The sequence below is a fragment of the Rhinoraja longicauda genome, chromosome 4 (assembly GCF_053455715.1).
Source record: "Rhinoraja longicauda isolate Sanriku21f chromosome 4, sRhiLon1.1, whole genome shotgun sequence".
In the NCBI taxonomy this organism is placed as follows: domain Eukaryota; kingdom Metazoa; phylum Chordata; class Chondrichthyes; order Rajiformes; family Arhynchobatidae; genus Rhinoraja; species Rhinoraja longicauda.
The window spans coordinates 1,195,131-1,213,781 of NC_135956.1; the positions used below are offsets into that span (position 1 = coordinate 1,195,131).

General features: G+C 47.2%; 1 protein-coding gene across 2 annotated transcripts in view; it reads left to right on the plus strand.

Annotated features, from left to right (window-relative positions):
• Nucleotides 1–1,069: 1,069 nt before the first annotated feature.
• Nucleotides 1,070–18,651, plus strand: part of samd12 (sterile alpha motif domain containing 12) — a 114,971-nt gene continuing 97,389 nt past the window's right edge. For both annotated transcript variants that reach the window (XM_078397126.1, XM_078397127.1), the window contains exon 1: nt 1,070–1,546. In XM_078397126.1, coding sequence (XP_078253252.1) covers nt 1,534–1,546 — 13 coding nt within the window. In that variant the 5' untranslated portion in view covers nt 1,070–1,533. The remainder of the gene's footprint in view (nt 1,547–18,651) is intronic.

Below are 18,651 nucleotides of genomic sequence, written 5' to 3' on the forward strand. Positions count from 1 at the left end.
TCTAAGAGGGTCCCAACTCGAAACTTTATTCCCTCCACAAATGCTGCCTGACCCACTGAATTAGTGCAGCACTTTGTGTAACACTCTATTTCACCAAATTATGGATGTAATGGTTTCCTGTATTGTAAACTTGCTATGATTCCAATTGATGCATAGGTGTTTAAATGTTTTAAGATGAATATTCATTTTCCCAATTTTCTAAAATTAAAAGCCATACAAAAGTCTCGTGGTTAATTTAACATGCAAGCCTAATGCAGTCAAAGACTGCTCATGAATTGTATGAGAAAATGTAGGGGGAGTCCAGAACCAGGGGCCACAGTCCAAGAATAAAGGGGAGGCCATTTAAAACTGAGGTGAGAAAAAACTTTTTCACCCAGGGAGTTGTGAATTTGTGGAATTCTCTGCCACAGAGGGCAGTGGAGGCCAATTCACTGGAAGAATTTAAAAGAGAGTTAGATAGAGCTCTAGGGGCTAGTGGAATCGAGGGATATGGGGAGAAGGCAGGCACGGGTTACTGATTGTGAATGATCAGCCATGATCACAATGAATGGCGGTGCTGGCTCGAAGGGCCAAATGGCCTCCCCCTGCACCTATTTTCCATGTTTCCATGTTTAATATCATTTGTAAACTAAATTACATTTTACAATATCGCTATGTATTTGTTGTCAAGCTTAAATGGGCAGGCATTTTTAGCTGTATAAATCTCCACAAATCGTTGGAATTCAAGTCAAAATGCTTCTTGCAATCCCTTGCAAATCACATCTCTGTTAAATAAATGACGTAATCGATCAGACTTTTCCCCCTCTTTGAACAGGACGCCTGTCCTTCTGAAGGAATTCATTGCAAAACCTTTTTAAACATAATGTACATTTTAGCATTTGATTTCATGAAAATAATCATACAGCATTGAACGGAGATTGTCGAGTGTTTGCATCAGACAGACAACTTTAAAATGAATACATTTCTTGGTACGTTTGGCTGCTGCTATCTGCAAATCGATCACGTCATTGCTGGCAATATAAGGTGCTTAAAATAAGCTGGGCGCAATTGGCTGCGGGAATTGTCAATGATCTGGGAGCGCGTTGAATCCACCCTTTAGCCCCAGCAACCTGCTGCCATGGCAAAGCACGTTGGGAATTAGAGTCTATGTCCAGCGGGTCCGAGGAAGCGCTTGCAAACTGCAGAAGCGTTGCTTCTGGTCTATTCGCGGGGGTTTGTGTTTGTGTTTGTGTTTGTGTGTGATCTGTGCAGGAGAGGCAACGCTGGCCCCGGCCCCGGGCTGCTGCAGCCGCTGATGTGTCTCGCTGCTGCAGTCGTGCGCTTCACTACAGGTCCCGGGGCCCCCTCGCCTCTCTGTCTCTCTGTCTGTCTCTCTCTGTCTATCTGTCTGTCTGTCTCTCTCTCTCTCTGTCTCTCGCTGGGCTGCTGCAGGTTGTGCTCAACCTGATCATCACCTGACCAACAACACACCAACAGTTGCCCAGCTCAACGTATCACTGAAGGAATAATGCTACAATTAAGGAATTTGATATAATGGCTGTTGAAGGTAGGTCTTGCTCGCATTTTTACCCCTTTCGTTTTCTGGGTATCGTTTCCAGCAAATGTTGGGTTATTTTGACTTCCTTGAACCGGTTGATCAGCTCTCTCTCGCTTGCCATTCGTGTGATCCCCATTCACGTTTGCCTGTCTGTTTGTGCAGAGGTAGAAATAAGCGTCAGATTTTGGGGGGAGAATGAATGACCTACATTTATCTCTAAAACCAAAGTCGCCCTGTGAATACTCGGCTGTGTCAGTCAACTATCCAAGGCCAACGTGTTAGCCGGGGAGAAAGAATTTGCATTGGGTAGAATATGCATTATCTGAATTGAATTCAATAAATGTTATTAGCCAAGTATGTACACAGTACACAGTATATACAAGGAATTTGCCTTGGTGCTTTGCTCGCGAGTAACACCACGACATACAGTTAAGAATAAAACATTATTTCTTTCATCGCATGTTTAAATTATAAAATACCAGAGCAAAAGGAGCTTGGTTGTTGCCGACTGCCTTAAAAAAAATAGCGACGTGTTTAACAAATTGTTACGGCGAATTTTCGAGATGTCAATTGAAACAATGTAATTGTGTACTCTGGGGTGATTTTTATTTTTTTTAATCGTAGACACCACTGACAAGAACAGTTGTCCATCCCTCATTGTCCCAGGACAAGTGGCGAGCCGCCTGTTTATGTTGCTTTGAAAGTGCCCATAAATCAATCGTTGTTTCCCCAGCAGAACTCCTTTAGCATGGAAGCAATTCCATATATTTCACTGTCATAGTGTTTTCTTGTTACAGAATATCCCTTTTTTCCTAAAACTTTTAAAAACTGAATTTACAAACTTGTAGTTCTAATGGAGCATAACCGGTTCAGGAAGGCTGAATTCCTCAGGATGCCTTTCAGATACAAGACTCATTCTGCATTGTTTTTGAAAATGTCAACAATGTAATATTTTCAACCTTTTAATTTCCACCAAGTACATTTCCTCTTCAAATCACGCCCCCTTCCATTCCCAAATGTGATTCCAGTGAATTTGGTGCATAAATATTGTTAAGTTATGGCTGACCATGGGTGATGCATCCTTATTGGTCAGTCTGAAGAAGGGTCTCGACTCGAAACGTCACCCATTCCCTCTCTCCTCGATGCTGCCTGACCTGCTGAGTTACTCCACCATTTTGTGATACATTCGATTTATCAAACCAATTAACCTACAAACCTGTACGTCTTTGGAGTGTGGGAGGAAACCGAAGATCTCGGAGAAAACCCACGCAGGTCACGGGGAGAACGTACAAACTCTGTACAGACAGCACCCGTAGTTGGGATCGAACCCGGGTCTCCGGCGCTGCATTCGCTGTAAGGCAACAACTCTACCGCTGCGCCACCTTTTTGATCAGCCCCTCAATTCTTGAATCCAAATCTCAGAAATGCGTTTTTGTATGTGAATGTGCATGCAATAAGTTGTATGCATTTTAAAAACTTTTTAAGGAAGTCTGAAAGATAAATGAGAATGGTGGGGAAGTGAGAGGGATAAATAGTAATCATCAGAATATGCTTGCATGATGCCAGTCATATTTATTTCATAAAATAAAAATGGGAAATGCGCAGCATTGGTGGAAAGAGAAGCAAAGTTAATGTTTAGAGACAAAGTGCCTTCATCAGCATTGCGAAAGGACATTGTTTAAGCAAGAGGTAATGTTGGTATGAATTGGAGCAAAAGCACAGGAGATTTGGATGTTCTCAGGCTGTGGAGGGTACATCAATGGAGGTAAGCAAGGAAATATGTCTACACTACCTAGTCATGCTTACACTACTGAGCTAGGGCTTCGTCATTAAGTTCCACACCAAGGTAGATGATAAAGATCCAGTTCCCTGATCAGAAGAACAAGGAGTTTTGTTCTTGCCAGGGTCCCTAAAGGCTGTTATTACAAAGTGGACTAACTTGCCATTCGTCTTTCTGTTTGCACAATATTTAACGCATAGCTGTCGTGTTTGCTACTTTAGTCAATGCCGACAAAGGCATTTCCTTGTTTTAAAAAAAACTTGTTCTTGGCCTGCAGGTGATGTGACAAAGTCATATTCCTACTTTACCTTCGTTTTGAACCAATATGGTTCTGTAATGGTGTAACATGGGGAATAATAATATTGACATCTGGACGGTTTTGTTTGAAATCTATGCTGTTCCAACAATTTTTTTTGATGCTGTGCTTGGTGATAAGTAGCAACAGAGAAGCATACTGTTGGAGTTACCTTGAATATCTGCTTTGGCAGTAGGGGAATGCTTCCTCTGTTGTACAACCCGTGTTGTGAAATAACAAAAATTAAAACCAGATGTGGCAATCTAACTTTATATATTTAAAAAAAATAGCTGTAAACCAAACTCCTAAGAAACTCTACCTTTGTTGCCATCTCTGTAATGGGGTAAATTGGTTTTGTTAGTTTTTGCATCTAATTGAATTCAGCCATTAGAATTTTATAGTGATGGGGGTTGGAAGATGTGACTCAAGGACCTGGGTTATTCTTGAGGAGGTAACATTTTGTGAATATTTAAAATTCCTGACGTTTTCTCGTCTAATTTCTCTACCTAATCTGCTGAATCCTTGTGCACGGTCCATTTTAATGGTACTGGACAATTCTGTGACCATTTTGTTTTATTTTGCCCTAATCAAATGAAATGGGATTTAATGTTGCCATGTCATAATCTTTTGGAATGCATTGTATAATCTGACACTTTTGCTTACAGTTTTTACTGAATCTCCACAACTCTCCTGTTTTGTGGATTTCAACGATTCAGCATTCTCTGGGTGACAAAATCCTTCGTCTCTATCCTGAGTGGACAAGGTTTCAATTCGAGGTAGACCTATCATTTTAGACAGTCTAGCCGAGGAATTGTCAAATAAATTTTGTGCATCTCAATGACTTGGTGCTCTTATTGAAAGTGAACAACAGCAATTCAGCTAAGGGCGATGCGAAAGGTACAGTCAATAGATTATTCACTCTTAATATAATTGGTTGCGTCTACTTGCTATGTTAATCCATCAGCAATGAGATAGCTCATTCTTAAAGATTGAAAATTGCTGTAAATTAACCTCCAACAATACTTTACTTTAGATGTCACCTCTGCCATGTAGTAGGCATTCCTTTTTACATGGAATTGAATAATTCTTTCAAAATTGAATATAATTCTAGGGTGGCAGATGGCAAGTTGGGGGGCTGCAGGCAAGGGCTGACAACTACAGGCCTGTGAGCTTAACATCTGTAGTCGGAAAGTTACTGGAGAGTATTCTGAGGGATAGGTTATGCATGCAATCAAATGGGCAAAGGGTGATTAGGGATAGTCAGCATGATCTTGTACATGGGAGGTCGTATCTCATGAATCTGAGTTTTTGACGTAGGGATATCGAGAACCAGAGGGCGTAGGTTTAAGGTGAAGGGAGAAAGACCAAAAAGGTTGATGAGGGCAGAGCTGTAGATGTTGTTTCCATGGATTTCTGCAAAGCATTTGATTTGGCTGCTCTGGAAGGTTAGATCGCATGGGATCCAAGGAGGGATAGCTGAATGGATAGAAAATTGGCTTCATGGAAGGATGCAGAGGGTGATGGTGGAAGGTTGCTTCTCGGACTGGAGGCCTGTGACTAGTGGTGTGTCTCTGGGTTCAATGCTGGACCCATTACTGTCTGTCATCTCCATCAGTGATTTGGATGAGAATGTACATGGCAAGATTAGCATGTTTGCAGATGATACAAAAGTGGGTGCTATTGCAGATAGTGAAAATGGTTGTCAAAATTTGCAGCAGTACCTCTTAATCAATTTAGTTTCGAGATGCAGTGCGGAAACAGGCTCTTCGGCACATCGAGTCCACACCAACCAGCGATCCTCAACGGATGGAATTTAATACAGAGAGATTGAGCTGTTGCATTTTGGAAAGTCTAACACGAGCAGCACCTTCACAGTGAATGCGTTTTGGGAAGTGTTGTAGAGCAGAGTGATCTAGGAGTGCAGGTACATAGTTGCGTGAGGATGGTGTCACAGATGGTGGTCAAAAATGCTTTTGGTGCATTGACCTTCATTAGTCAGAGAATTGAGTGTAGAAGTTGGGAGGTCATGTTGCAGTTGTGCAAGATGTTGCTGAGGCCACATTCAGAGTATTGTGTTCAGTTCTGGTCACCATGTTATAGGAAAAATGTTATGTTGGAAAGGGTGCAAAGAAGATTTACAAGGATGTTGCCAAGACTCGAGAGTCTGAGGTAGAGGTTGAGTAGGTTGGGACTCTATTCCCTGGAGTGCAGGAGGATAAGCGGTGATCTTATAGATGTGTATAAAATTGTGAGAGGAATAGAATGAGTAGACACGCAGTCTCTTGACCAGAGTAGGGAAATCGTGAACCAGAGGGCAAGGTGAAAGGGGAAAGATTTTATAGGAATCTGAGTGGTAACATTTTCACACAAAGGGTGGTGGGTGTATGGAACGAGCTGCCGGAGGAGGTAGTCGAGGCAGGGACTATTGCAATGTTTAAGAAGTAATTGGACATGTACGTAGATGGGACAGGCTTAGAGGGATATGGGCCAAATGCAGGCAGGTGGGACTTGTATAGATGGGACATGGTGGTCAGTGTGGGCAAGTTGGGCTGAAGGGTGTGTTTCCACACTGTATCACTCTATAATTTATCTTTGATAACATTTATTTGCATATATGGGAGCGAAAAGCATATTGCTGGAAATGATGCATTGGGATTTCTGCACAATGCATTGTATCCCAAAGGTTAGCTAATACTGATCTCCACCTTACAGGGCTCTCTGGTCTCTATCTCCCTCTTGTATACATATGTCCTCCTGTCATAAACCTCCTATCTATCTCTCGCAACGAGACACCAGCTATTCAAACATGTCACCGCACACTGTGCAGAGATGCTTAACCCTCTCTTACTTGAACAAAAGATCGTATTAACTGATACTAGAGGCAGAGTAGTTTGTGACAAGCCAAGGAGAGGCCAGAGTCATCTTATTGGTGAAACCCAGATAGTAGTGAAAGAATGGATGAGGGAAAATCGATGAACAATTATGGTCACAATTGAAAGTCTTAATATGGTTTGGAGGCTTCGGTTGGGTTTTGTATTCATTAATTGTTAACCAGATACTATCTTAATCAACAGTTAAGATAAAATGGGAAATATGGTGGAATGGGAATATTTTGTGGATGTAAATTTAGTTGTTTCATAGATTTGTCATTAAATGATCATCCTTGATTGGTCTTGGGAAGTTCAGTTTAGAGATACAGCGCAGAAACAGGCCCTTTCGGCCCACCGGGTCCGCGCCGACCAGCGATCCCCGCACATTAACATTGTCCGATACCCACTAGGGACAATTGTTACATTTACCAAGCCGATTAACCTACAAACCTGTATGTCTTTGGAGTGTGGGAGGAAACCGAAGATCTCGGAGAAAGCCCACGCAGGGGAGAACGTACAAACTCCGTACAGACAGCACCTGTAGTCGGGATTGAACCCAGGTCTCTGGCGCTGCATTCGCTGTGAGGCAGCAACTCTACCGCTGCACCTACTGAAGGGGGGGGCGAGTTCTTGCATTGACCACCTGTCGTGTACATAACGAAGGCTTCTAAGATTGCTGGTAAGGAGCTCTGGGGTGTTGATTGTTGGGGGAAGTGAAGATCTATTTCTAGTTGGACTGGTTTGTGTCGGAGCTACACCTGTGAGGGTGACAGTATGTGTCGGTGCTACACCTGTGTGGGTGACAGTATTCCCATGAATGGTTTGTGTTGGAGCTACACCTGTGTGGGTGACAGTATGTGTTGGAGCTACACCTGTGTGGGTGACAGTATGTGTCGGAGCTACACCTGTGTGGGTGACAGTATTCCCATGACAATTGGTGTCCTTGCCCTTCAGGGAGTAGAGTTTGAGATTTGAATGTTGCTATAAGCCTTGCAATCGATGTGTAATTCTATGCTCGTCCCTGATCGTATGTATCGCAACAAAGGTATACCTGGGGTAGACTTAATGTTTAGGAGTAATGGATGGAGTCTCGCAAAAGCTGGCTACTTAGTTCTGATGACTTAAATGCTTGTTGGACTAGCAATTGTGCAAACACGTGTGAATGGGGCTACATTATCTCCCAGTTGCTGAACATTTCAACTCCTGTTCCCACACTGACCTTTCTGGCCTGGACCTCCTCCACTGTCAGTGAGGCCCAACACAAATTGGAGGAACAGCACCTCATATTTCACTTGGGCAGCTTACAACCCAACTGTAGGAATATTGATTTCTCCAACTTCAAATAACCCCTGCTTTCCCTCTCTCTCTCTCTCCATCCCTCCTCGCCCTAGTTCTCTGACTAGTGTCACTGTCCTCCTGATTAATTTTACTGATTGTATGCCTCGTTGTCACCTTCCCCCAGCTAACAATGAACCGTTCAACATTTCCTTTCCTTGATCTGCTTTGAGCTGTCGTTTTCACCCCTTCCCCTTTCATATCTGCAGTTTCTTCCTTCACCAATCCATGGAACGTTAATCGGGCCAGAATGATCTCCAGGATTGTGATGAAGGTTCATGTTCCAGCTCTGATTGTTTATTGAAATTGTACACCAATCAGCCAAAACATTATGACCACTGACAGGTGAAGTGAATAACATTGATTATCTTGTTACAATGGCACCTGTCAAGGGGTGGGATATATTAAGCAGCAAGTGAACAGTCAGTTCTTGAAGTTGATGTGTTGGATGTAGGAGAAATGGGCAGGAGTAAAGACCTGAGCAACTTTGACAAGGGCCAAATTGTTATGGCCAGACGACTGGGTCAGAGCATCTCTGAAACAGCAAGGCTTGTGGGGTGCTCCCGGTCAGCAGTGGTGAGTACCTACCGACAGTGGTCTGAGGAGGGACAAAGGCTATCCCATCTGGTCCAAACCGACAGAAGGTCGACTGTGGCACAAGTCACAGAAATTTTTAATGGTGGTCACGGGAGGAATGTGTCACAATACACAGTGCATCGCACCTTGCTGCGTATGGGGCGGCACAGGGAGGACCAACAGCATATTAGGCAGGTGGTCATAATGTTTTGGCTCATCAGATCATAATGTTTTGGCTGATCAGTTAAAGTACATGTATTTGTATTTAAATTCCAGAGCCAGAGACAGCCCATGACCTGTGTATCTTATCATCATCTTGCTGTGAAGTTGTGCACAATGTCTACGTTCACATCACAGCAGGACTGTGAAAGACACAGCGAGCATCAATCAACCACCCTCAAATATAGGCTGTATCTGCGCCCCCACAATAGTAGAGCAATTTCTGCAACAAACCAGTGATTGCCTCCGTCAGTATTTTGGCTGACCACACTGTTGTAAGAGCACTATTCCCTTGTTTTGTATGGTCTTGTGTTGAGAATTTGATATATGGAGATAAGTTGTGTAGGAAAATAACTGCAGATGCTGGTACAAATCGAAGATCTGAAGAAGGGTCTCGACCCGAAACGTCACCCATTCCCTCTCTCCTAGATGCTGTCTGACCTGCTGAGTTACTCCAGCATTTTGTGATACCTTGGATATATGGCGATGGCCTTTATTTGCCCACCACTGCTGAGTGGCTGCTCCACATGATATGGTGGTTGCCACAAGATAAAAGTATTGTGTAAGCTTGCTGACATTTACCAGACAATGAGCATCTTCTTGCAGGAGTGATAATCCTCGTGACTCAGTTGCCGTCCCACACAAGTTCCTGAGCTGCTGTGGGTGCAAATGATTGCTTGCACTGTTGAGAATTTGGCAAATTGTGCATGTCACTGCATGCACGTTGCAACCTGCTCCCACCTTGAGGGGATTAACTCTCCACCCCCGTTTGAGAAGCGTAACTCTGTTATAACCCTTCCTCTGTGGTCAAAATACCTGATGATGCAAATATTGCCAATATCCAAAGTACCACCATGAATCTATTTGGGTAGAAAAGGAAAATGCAGATCACAGGAAACTGAGATAATGTTTTGTTCATTCCATGTCAGAGCCATTTTGTGTTTATTAGCCATTTTAGCATATTGTATTACTTTGTATCCTACTGCATTGTTTTGACATCAAGAGGTTCTTTTGAGTTTAATCTTAAGCTTACATATAGGACTGAGAGGACCCAGAGGTGTAGCTAGGGTTATGAGTATAAATTCTTCCAGCACTGATGTCATCAGGAGCAGCTTAGACACAGGGATCTTAGCTGCCATAGAATATACGAGAAGCGCCTGCTGGATGTAGGGACAATAGACAATAGGTGCAGGAGGAGGCCATTCGGCCCTTCAGCCAGCACCGCCATTCAATGTGATCATGGCTGATCATTCTCAATCAGTACCCCGTTCCTGCCTTCTCCCCATACCCCCTGACTCCGCTATCCTTAAGAGCTTTATCTCGCTCTCTCTTGAATGCATTCAGAGAATTGGCCTCCACTGCCTTCTGAGGCAGAGAATTCCACAGATTTACAACTCTCTGACTGAAAAGGTTTTTCCACATCACAGTTCTAAATGGCCTACCCCTTATTTTTAAACTGTGGCCCCTTGTTCTGGACTCCCCCAACATTGGGAACATGTTTCCTGTCTCTAACGTGTCCAACCCCTTAATAATCTTATACGTTTCGATCAGATCCCCTCTCATCCTTCTAAATTCCAGTGTATACAAGCCTAGTCGCTCCAGTCTTTCAACAAATGACAGTCCCGCCATTCTGGGAATTAACCTAGTAAACCTACGCTGCACGCCCTCAATAGCAAGAATATTCTTCCTCAAATTTGGAGACCAAAACTGCACACAGTACTCCAGGCGCGGTCTCACTAGGGCTCCTATACTCAACTCCCCTTGTTATGAAGGCCAACATTCCATTGGCTTTCTTCCCTGCCTGCTGTACCTGCATGCTTTCTTTCAGTGACTGATGCACTAGGACACCCAGATCTCGTTGTACGTCCCCTTTTCCTAACTTGACATCATTCCGATAATACTCTGACTTCCTATTCTTACCACCAAAGTGGATAACCTCACACTTATCCACATTAAATTGCGAGTCCAGCGAGTCAGTATAGGTCACAAAGGAATGGCGATAAGATATTAGATTCTTACCAAGATAATGACAAGAGATATGTTAATATGTTTTTATTGTTTTTATGTTAATATGTTTTTATTGCAACTTCAAATAAACTACTAGGTAACAGAAACGTCGTGAAGAATTCTGTTATTTGCGTCAAGATGTCTCGCTCCCGTTCTTCGTCAACGATAAGCTTGAAGTCTTTATAGGGAAGGTGAAGCTGCCATAACGTTCCATATGTACAGGAGTGATCACCTTTTCATTTATATTAAGACAGATGAAATTATACATCAGATAATGTACATAATATCAGTGTGGCTCTGCGCACAGTTCCCCTGAATGCCCTGCACCAACAATCAAATAAAATGCTCTACTTTTTCCTGGCATCTGATGCCTCCCATTCATTTGAATGGTGCTGTGATATTTGCTCTTGCATTAACCTGGTGCAGACTCAGGAAGTATATCACTAGCAGAGCTAGGAGGTCTGCAGACGTTTATGCACTGCTGTGCTGAGTCTATTGGAGAAGCCAGATGCATGGTGGGAGATGCCCTCAATGGCTTACGCTGGCAGCATAAAGGATATCAGGCCCAGTACCTGCACTGTGTCTAAGGCCCAGTACCTGCACTGTGTCTAAGGCCCACGTGTCTAAGGCCCACGTGTCTAAGGCCCACGTGTCTCAGGCCCACGTGTCTCAGGCCCACGTGTCTCAGGCCCACGTGTCTCAGGCCCACGTGTCTCAGGCCCACGTGTCTCAGGCCCACGTGTGTAAGGCCCAGTACCTGCACTGTGTCTAAGGCCCACGTGTCTAAGGCCCAGTACCTGCACTGTGGTGGAAGATTTGCTCAACATGTCCAGGCCACTTATGAGTAAATTACAATCCACTGATTATTACAATCCACTGATTACTTTGAAGGACAGTACATCTATCTATATACTACTAAAACTCAGATCTTGTAACGTTTTTGTATATATATTCCACTGATGTCGGCTGAAGGCAATTCCGGCAAAACGGTAAACCGCAGCGCCACGATTTTTGTACCGCCTTAATCAGCATGCGGTTCGCTGCTGGAAAATGATATTTTTATTTAATTCGGACGCATATTTTGTAAGTTACAGAGGTCTAAAGGCGCTGCCCCCCCTCATTTATCGAAGTTTTGACAGAAGGGGGGCGCTGCGGTCCGGCAGTGCTCAGTACGCATGCGCGGAATCTCCACACTCAGTACTCAACACGCATGCGCGGAATATCCTCGCACGCACAAAAACAATGGACGCCGTTAGCGGTGCAAGCCCGCGATCACCGGCACACCTCTCCTCTCTCCCCTTGCTTCTCTCCTCTCTCCAAAAACCGGGAGAACATCTCCCCGCAAACCACCCCCCCTCCCAACTCACTCTCTCCCCCCTCAACAAATACCGCAACATCTGTCATCACAAAACGGGTAAGAGTAGGGCTGGGGGAGGAGAGAATGGGGGGAGTGGGGACGGGCCCAAAGGGCCCGCTTCCAACGGGCACACTTGTTCTAGTATACTACTAAAACTCAGATCTTGTGTTATATATATATATAACACTAATGTCGGCTGAATACGGCAATTCCGGCAAAACGGTGAACCGTAGCGCCACGATTTTTGTACCGCCTTAATCAGCATGCGGTTCGCTGCTGGAAAATGATATTTTTATTTAATTCGGACGCATATTTTTTAAGTTACAGAGGTTTAAAAGTGCTGCCCCCCCTGATTTATCGAAGTTTTGACAGAAGGGGGGCGCTGCGGTGCAGATTGTGATGTCACAATGCCCCTGTGAGATGGACTCGAGCTGACCCCCCTTCCCCCCCCCCAGCGGTATTCAGCGTGTGACGTCACAATGCCCCTGTGCTACATTGTTGCGAAGAGCTGTCAAGTCAAGTCCATTTTATTTGTACAGCACATTTAAAAACAACCCACGTTGACCAAAGTGCTGTACATCTGATTAGGTACTAAGGAAAAAAATGAAACATACAGTGGCACGCAAACAGTTCACAGCGCCTCCTCAATGAGCCTCAAACGCTAGGGAGTAGAAATAGGTTTTGAGCCTGGACTTAAAGGAGTCGATGGAGGGGGCAGTTCTGATGGGGAGAGGGATGCTCTTTCCACCCTCCCCCTCTCTCCCTCCCCCCTCCCCCCTTTCCCCCCTCCCCCCTTTCCGCCCTCCCCTTCCACCCTCCCCTCCCCTCCCCCCTCCCTCCCCCTTCCCTCCCCCCACTCCCCTTCCCCCTTCCCCCTCCCCTCCTCCCTCCACACCTCCCTCCTCCCCCCCTCCCCCTTCCCTCCCTCCCCTTCTCCCGGTTACAATGTAAACCCTACGAGGACGGGCACAATGGGGAAAGAGGGGTACTGGGAAAAGGGGAGGTCCCCCTCCCTCCGCCCTTCCCCTCCCCCCTCCCTCCCCCTCCCCCTCTCTCCCTCCCCCTCCCCCTCTCTCCCTCCCCCCTTCCCCCCCTCCCCTTCCCCCCCTCCCCTCCCCTACCCCCTCCCTCCCCCTCCCCTCCTCCCTCCACACCTCTCTCCCTCCCCCTTCCCTCCCTCCCCTCCTCCCGGTTACAATGGAAACCCTACGAGGACGGGCCCAACGGGCACACTTGAGATGGGTGCTACAGTGAGAAGCACTATGTGACCGCAAATGTTTCAAAACAAGCACTTAAAAAGCACTTATCTCTTTTTAAAGTATATTTTTTTATTGCAAGTCACTTAACATACACAGATCAGCATTGGGCCCATATGCTCGTGGGCCACCGGGGCAAGTGTTTCGAAAAAAGCACTGAGAGTGTGTATGGGGAGAGAGAGAATGGGGGGGGGGGGTCTGTGAATGGGGACTGGGGACAACAGGGGTCGTTGCGGAGGGGGCTTGGTGGTGGGAGAAAGAGGGGTACTGGGAAAAGGGGAGGTCCCACTTCCCCCATCAACCCCTTCCTCCCCCCTCCTTCCCACCTCCATCCCCACTCCCTCCCCCCTCAATCCCAACCTCCATCACCACTCAGCCCCTAACTCCCCCCCTCCCTCCTTCCCTCCATCCCACCCTCCCCCCTCCCTCCACCATTCCATCCCTCTCCCCCTCCCCCCTCCTTCCACCATCCCTCCACCCCTCCCGGTTACAATGGAAACCCTACAGGGACGGGCCCAACGGGGAAAGAGGGGTACTGGGAAAAGGGGAGATCCCCCTCCCTCCCTCCCCCCTCACTCCCCCTTACCTCCCCCCTCCCTCCCCTCTCCCTCCCTCCTCCCCCTTCCCCCCTCCCCCCCTCCCCCTCCCCTCCCCTCCTCCCTCCACACCTCCCTCCTCCCTCCCTCCCCCTCCCCTCCCTTCCCTCCTCCCGGTTACAATGGAAACCCTACGAGCACGGGCCCAATGGGGAAAGAGGGGTACTGGGAAAAGGGGAGGTCCCCCTCCCTCCCCCCTCACTCCCTTCTCCCTCCCCCCCTCCCTCCCCCTCCCCTTCCCCCCTCCCTCCCCTTCCCCCTCCCCCTCCCCCCTACCCCCTTCCCTCACCTCTCCCTCCCTCCCTTCCTCCCTCCCCTCCCCCCCTCCCTCCCCCTCCCCTCCCCCCTCCACACCTCCCTACTCCCTCCCTCCCCCTTCCCTACCCCCACTCCCCTCCCGGTTACAATGGAAACCCTACGAGGACGGGCCCAACGGGCACACTTCTTCTAGTCTATATACTAAAACTCTTGTTTGTTTGTTTGTTCCTGAACTACAGCCAAAACGGTACACGATAGCGCGACAATTTTATGCCCACCTTACTCACCGTCGTCCCTTTGGTGCAAATGGAAGAAGTTATATTTTTTAAGTTATTCACATTTTAAAGTTTATATCTCCGAGGGAGGAGGAGGGAGGGAAGGGGGAGGATGGAGGATAAGGGGGGGTTGAGGGGGATGGAGTGGGGGGGGGCGGAGGGGGAGGGGAAGGGGGAGGGGAAGGGGGGGGGGAAGGGGAGGGGGGAGAGGAGGGGGAGGGGGAGGGGAAGGGGGGAGAGGGTGCTGCACCAATGCAGGAGAAATTTGGGCCCAACGGTCCACTTGGTCTAGTAACTAGTTAAAATTACAGATTGTTCAGTTTATTAACTATTTTGGGTGATTAAAAGTATTTTTAAAATAGGCCTAACAGTGCCTTCTCTAAAGTCAAGCTTGGCAAAATGTTAAATATTTTCCCTAATTTGTACAGTAAGAGTCTTGCATCTATGACCCATGACCAATGAAGGGGGTGGATAGCAGTGTAGGGGCCACAGTTTTGCCCAGTGAAAGGGCCACAGTTTTGCCCACCCTCATCTTCCCATGCACTAAGTATGCAGCCATGCTAGTCCCGAGTGTGAAATCTGCTGTCCTCGTGTGAGAAACCCAGACTCAATTACTGTAGAGAGATTGGTAGGCACAGAGGTCACATTTCCAGAGACTGTTAATTTAGGATTTGCAGAAGAAAAGGTAGAGCAATGGAGAGGGTTGCAGAACAGCAACTTCTGCATGGTTCCCTGAAAGTGGCGAGTCAGGTGGATGGTGTCATGTGGAAGGCATGTGAAACGCTTGCCTTAGTGCGAAGGTTATTGAGCACAAAAGTTGGGACGTCATGATGCAACAGTGCAAGTCATTGGTAAGACCACACTTGAGGTAATGCGTGCAGTTCTGGTCGTGCGACTAGAGGAAAGATTTCATGAAGTTAGATAGGGTGCAGAAGACAATAACCAGGATGTTATCTGGTTTGCAGGCTAGAGTTACAGGAAGAGATTGGCTAGGCTGGGGCTTTTTGGTTTGGAGCATAGGAGGCTGAGGGGTGTACAAGATCATGAGGGGCATGGATAAAGTGAACACTCATTCTTTTTCCCAGGGATGTACATTCTAAAACTAGGGGGCATAAACTTAAGATGCACAAGCTTAACTTTTTCCACTTGGAGGGTAATATTTATCTGGAATGTTATCAGTGGAAGCTATAGAAGTGGATGCAAATATAGATATCTATCTATATCTATATCTCTAAAACTCTCTGTACGAATGTTTGTATGTATGTGTGTTTGACCACAGCATATCTTTTATGGTTCGCACAGCCAAAACGGTCCACCACAGCGCCACAATTTGTGCACCACCTTACTCATCCTGCCTATAATATGTAACAACTCTCATTCAAATTGAAGCTATATTTTTAAAGCTACACAGATTTTAAACTTTGAGAATTCACTTCATAACCCATTTCCTCAGACTCCTCAGCATCTGACGTCACAATGCCCCACCTGCCACTTCATTTGCTCCTCACTCGGCAAAGTGGGTGGGGAGAAGGGGAGGGTGGAGGAGGGGAGGGTGGGGGTAGGGGGGAGGGGGAGAGTGGGGGAAGGAGGGGTGGGGGACAGCGGGGTTGGGGGGGAAGAGTGAGGGTGGGGGGGAAGAGTGAGGGTGGGGGGAAGAGTGAGGGTGGGGGGGAAGGGGGACAGTGGGGGGAAGGGGGACAGTGGGGGGCAGGAGACAGTGGGGGAGGAGGGGAGAGTGGGGGTGGGGGAGGAGAGAATGGGGGTGGGGAGGAGGGAAGATTGGGGGTGGGGGGGAGAGAATGGGGGTGGGAAAATTGGGGTGGGGGGAGAGTGGGGAGCGGGCAGGGAGAGTGGGGGAGGGGATGGAAGTGGGGGAAGTGGAGGGGATTGGGGAAGGGGGAATAGGGGTGGGGAGAGTGAATGGGGGTGGGGGCAGGGCGGGGGAGTGGGGGAAGGGGGGAATAGGGATGGGGTGGTGGGTTGGGAGTGGGGGCAGGGCAGGGGAGAGGCAAGTGAGGGTGGGGTAGGGGGATAGAGTGGGTCAGTGGGGGGAGGAGGGGGCATAAGGGGGATTGAGTGGGGGGGAATTGAGGGTGCTAAACCAATACAGGAGAGGCTTTGAGTCCAGGGCTCACTCAGTCACACCCTCTCCCCTTCTCTGTCCCACCCTCTCCCCTTCTCTGTCCCCCCTTCTCCCCTTCTCCCCTTCTCTGTCCCCCCTCTACGAGGAATGGGCCCAACGGGTCCACTTGGTCTAGTATATTACTAAAACTCAGATCGCGTGTGCGTGGTCATAGGTACATCAACACGGTAAGCGATAGAGCCACAATTTTAGCACCACCTGAATGACCATTGTCCTGGCGACACTTTATAACAGGCGTTATTTAAATTCATCTTAATTTTTAAGTTGGAGATTTCAAAGTTTAAAAATTATCTTTCCAACCAACTTCTTAAAGGTCCTCAGCGTGTGACGTCACAATGGGTCACGTACGACTTTAATTATGCTTCCCTCCCCGCTCCCCCAAACAAGATGGCCACTGACAGCAGGGCCACCCAGGGTCAGTGGCTCCCTCTCCCCTGGTGCAGGTGAGAGAGGGGAGGGGGTCAGGAGGAGGGGGGGTGGCGGTCTATAGGTCGGTATGTTGAATGGAATGGTTTGGAGAACAATGAACCAAATGCAGGCTAACAGGGCGAGCCCAGTATGGCAGCTTGGTCAACGCGGATAAGGTGGGCTGAAGGGCCTGTTTCAATGCTGGAGATTGAGGGCTCGGACTTTCAATGACTTTGGATAGTATGTTGACTTGGAACTGTATTTTAATGAGGGGGCAATTAGAGAAATAAGCAATACTGTATATAGTTATTTGAGCTCGTTGGTTGGGTACAATTTTCCGGTGTGTAGCAATCATCGAAATATTTGGCATTGAGCTATATGACCAGGGGTAATTTTAGCATTAACACTGAGTTTCACGAAACTGCCAGTAATTAGGTTCCTCTTGTAAATAACTCTATTGCAAAATCTCTTTGAGTCATGAAAACTAAAAAAAATGGAAGTCCATAATTGAGGAAGTTGATCAACTCGTCTTGTTTCTCTAATTCAAGAGAAGCTACAAACATTTTCAACTAACCATTTAAGTTTTTCTGCTTCTGTTTTCCTGTAAATTTAGTCTTTCACTAGCCCTCTTTGACCTTCTTATTTCAACATACCAGTTAACTCTGCTATTATGATTTAATTGATGTTTTAGATTTATACTTTTTTCAATTTCCCGCTATCTTGCAAGTCTCTGCACTCACCATCCTTCAGTGTTCAACGTTATAAGCCCCTGTCCCACTGAGGTGATGTTTTAGGTGACTACAGGTGACTAGGCTGTCTCCACACGGTCGTCGGGGTGTTGTCTGTACGGTCGTGAGTCGTCTCCAAAGAGTCGTAGCGTCTTTCCGGTCGCTGCTGGATTTTGAGATGTTTAAAGTTTTTCGCCGACTGTTAGTTTGACGCCAATGAGCGCAGCTTGACGTCTCCTGACATATATTAGGCAGCAAGTGAACAGTCAGTTCTTGAAGTTGATGTGTTGGATGTACGAGAAATGGGCAGGAGTAAAGACCTGAACGACTTTGACAAGGGCCAAATTGTTATGGCCAGACGACTGGGTCAGAGCATCTCTGAAACGGCAAGACTTGCGGGGTGCTTCCGGTCAGCAGTGGTGAGTACCTACCGACAGTGGTCTGAGGAGCGACCAACCATAAACCGTGTTGGGCGCCCAAGGCTCATCGATGCGCGAGGGCAGTGATGGCACCAGGATGCACTGTGGGAAGACGACAAGCCGGTGGAGGGAGTGTGATGCTCTGGGCAATGTTCTGCTGGGAAACCCTGGGTCCGGCCATTCATGTGGACGTCAATTTGACACGTGTCACCTACCTAAACATCGTTGCAAACCAGGTACGCCCCTTCATGCAATGGTATTCCCTGATGGCAGTGCCTCGTTCAGCAGGATAATGCGCCCTGCCACACTGCACACATTGTTCGGGAATGGTTTGAGGAACATGATGAAGTGTTCACGGTGTTGCCCTGGCCTCCAAATTCTCCAGATCTCAATCCGATTGAGCATCTGTGGGATGTGCTGGATCGACAAGTCCGATCCATGGCGGCTCCACCTCGCAACTTACGGGGTTTGAAGGATCTGCTGCTAATGTTTTGGTGCCAGATACCACAGGACACCTTCAGGGGTCTTGTAGAGTCCATGCCTCGGCGAGTCGGCGCTGTTTTGGCGGCACACGGAGGACAAACAGCACATT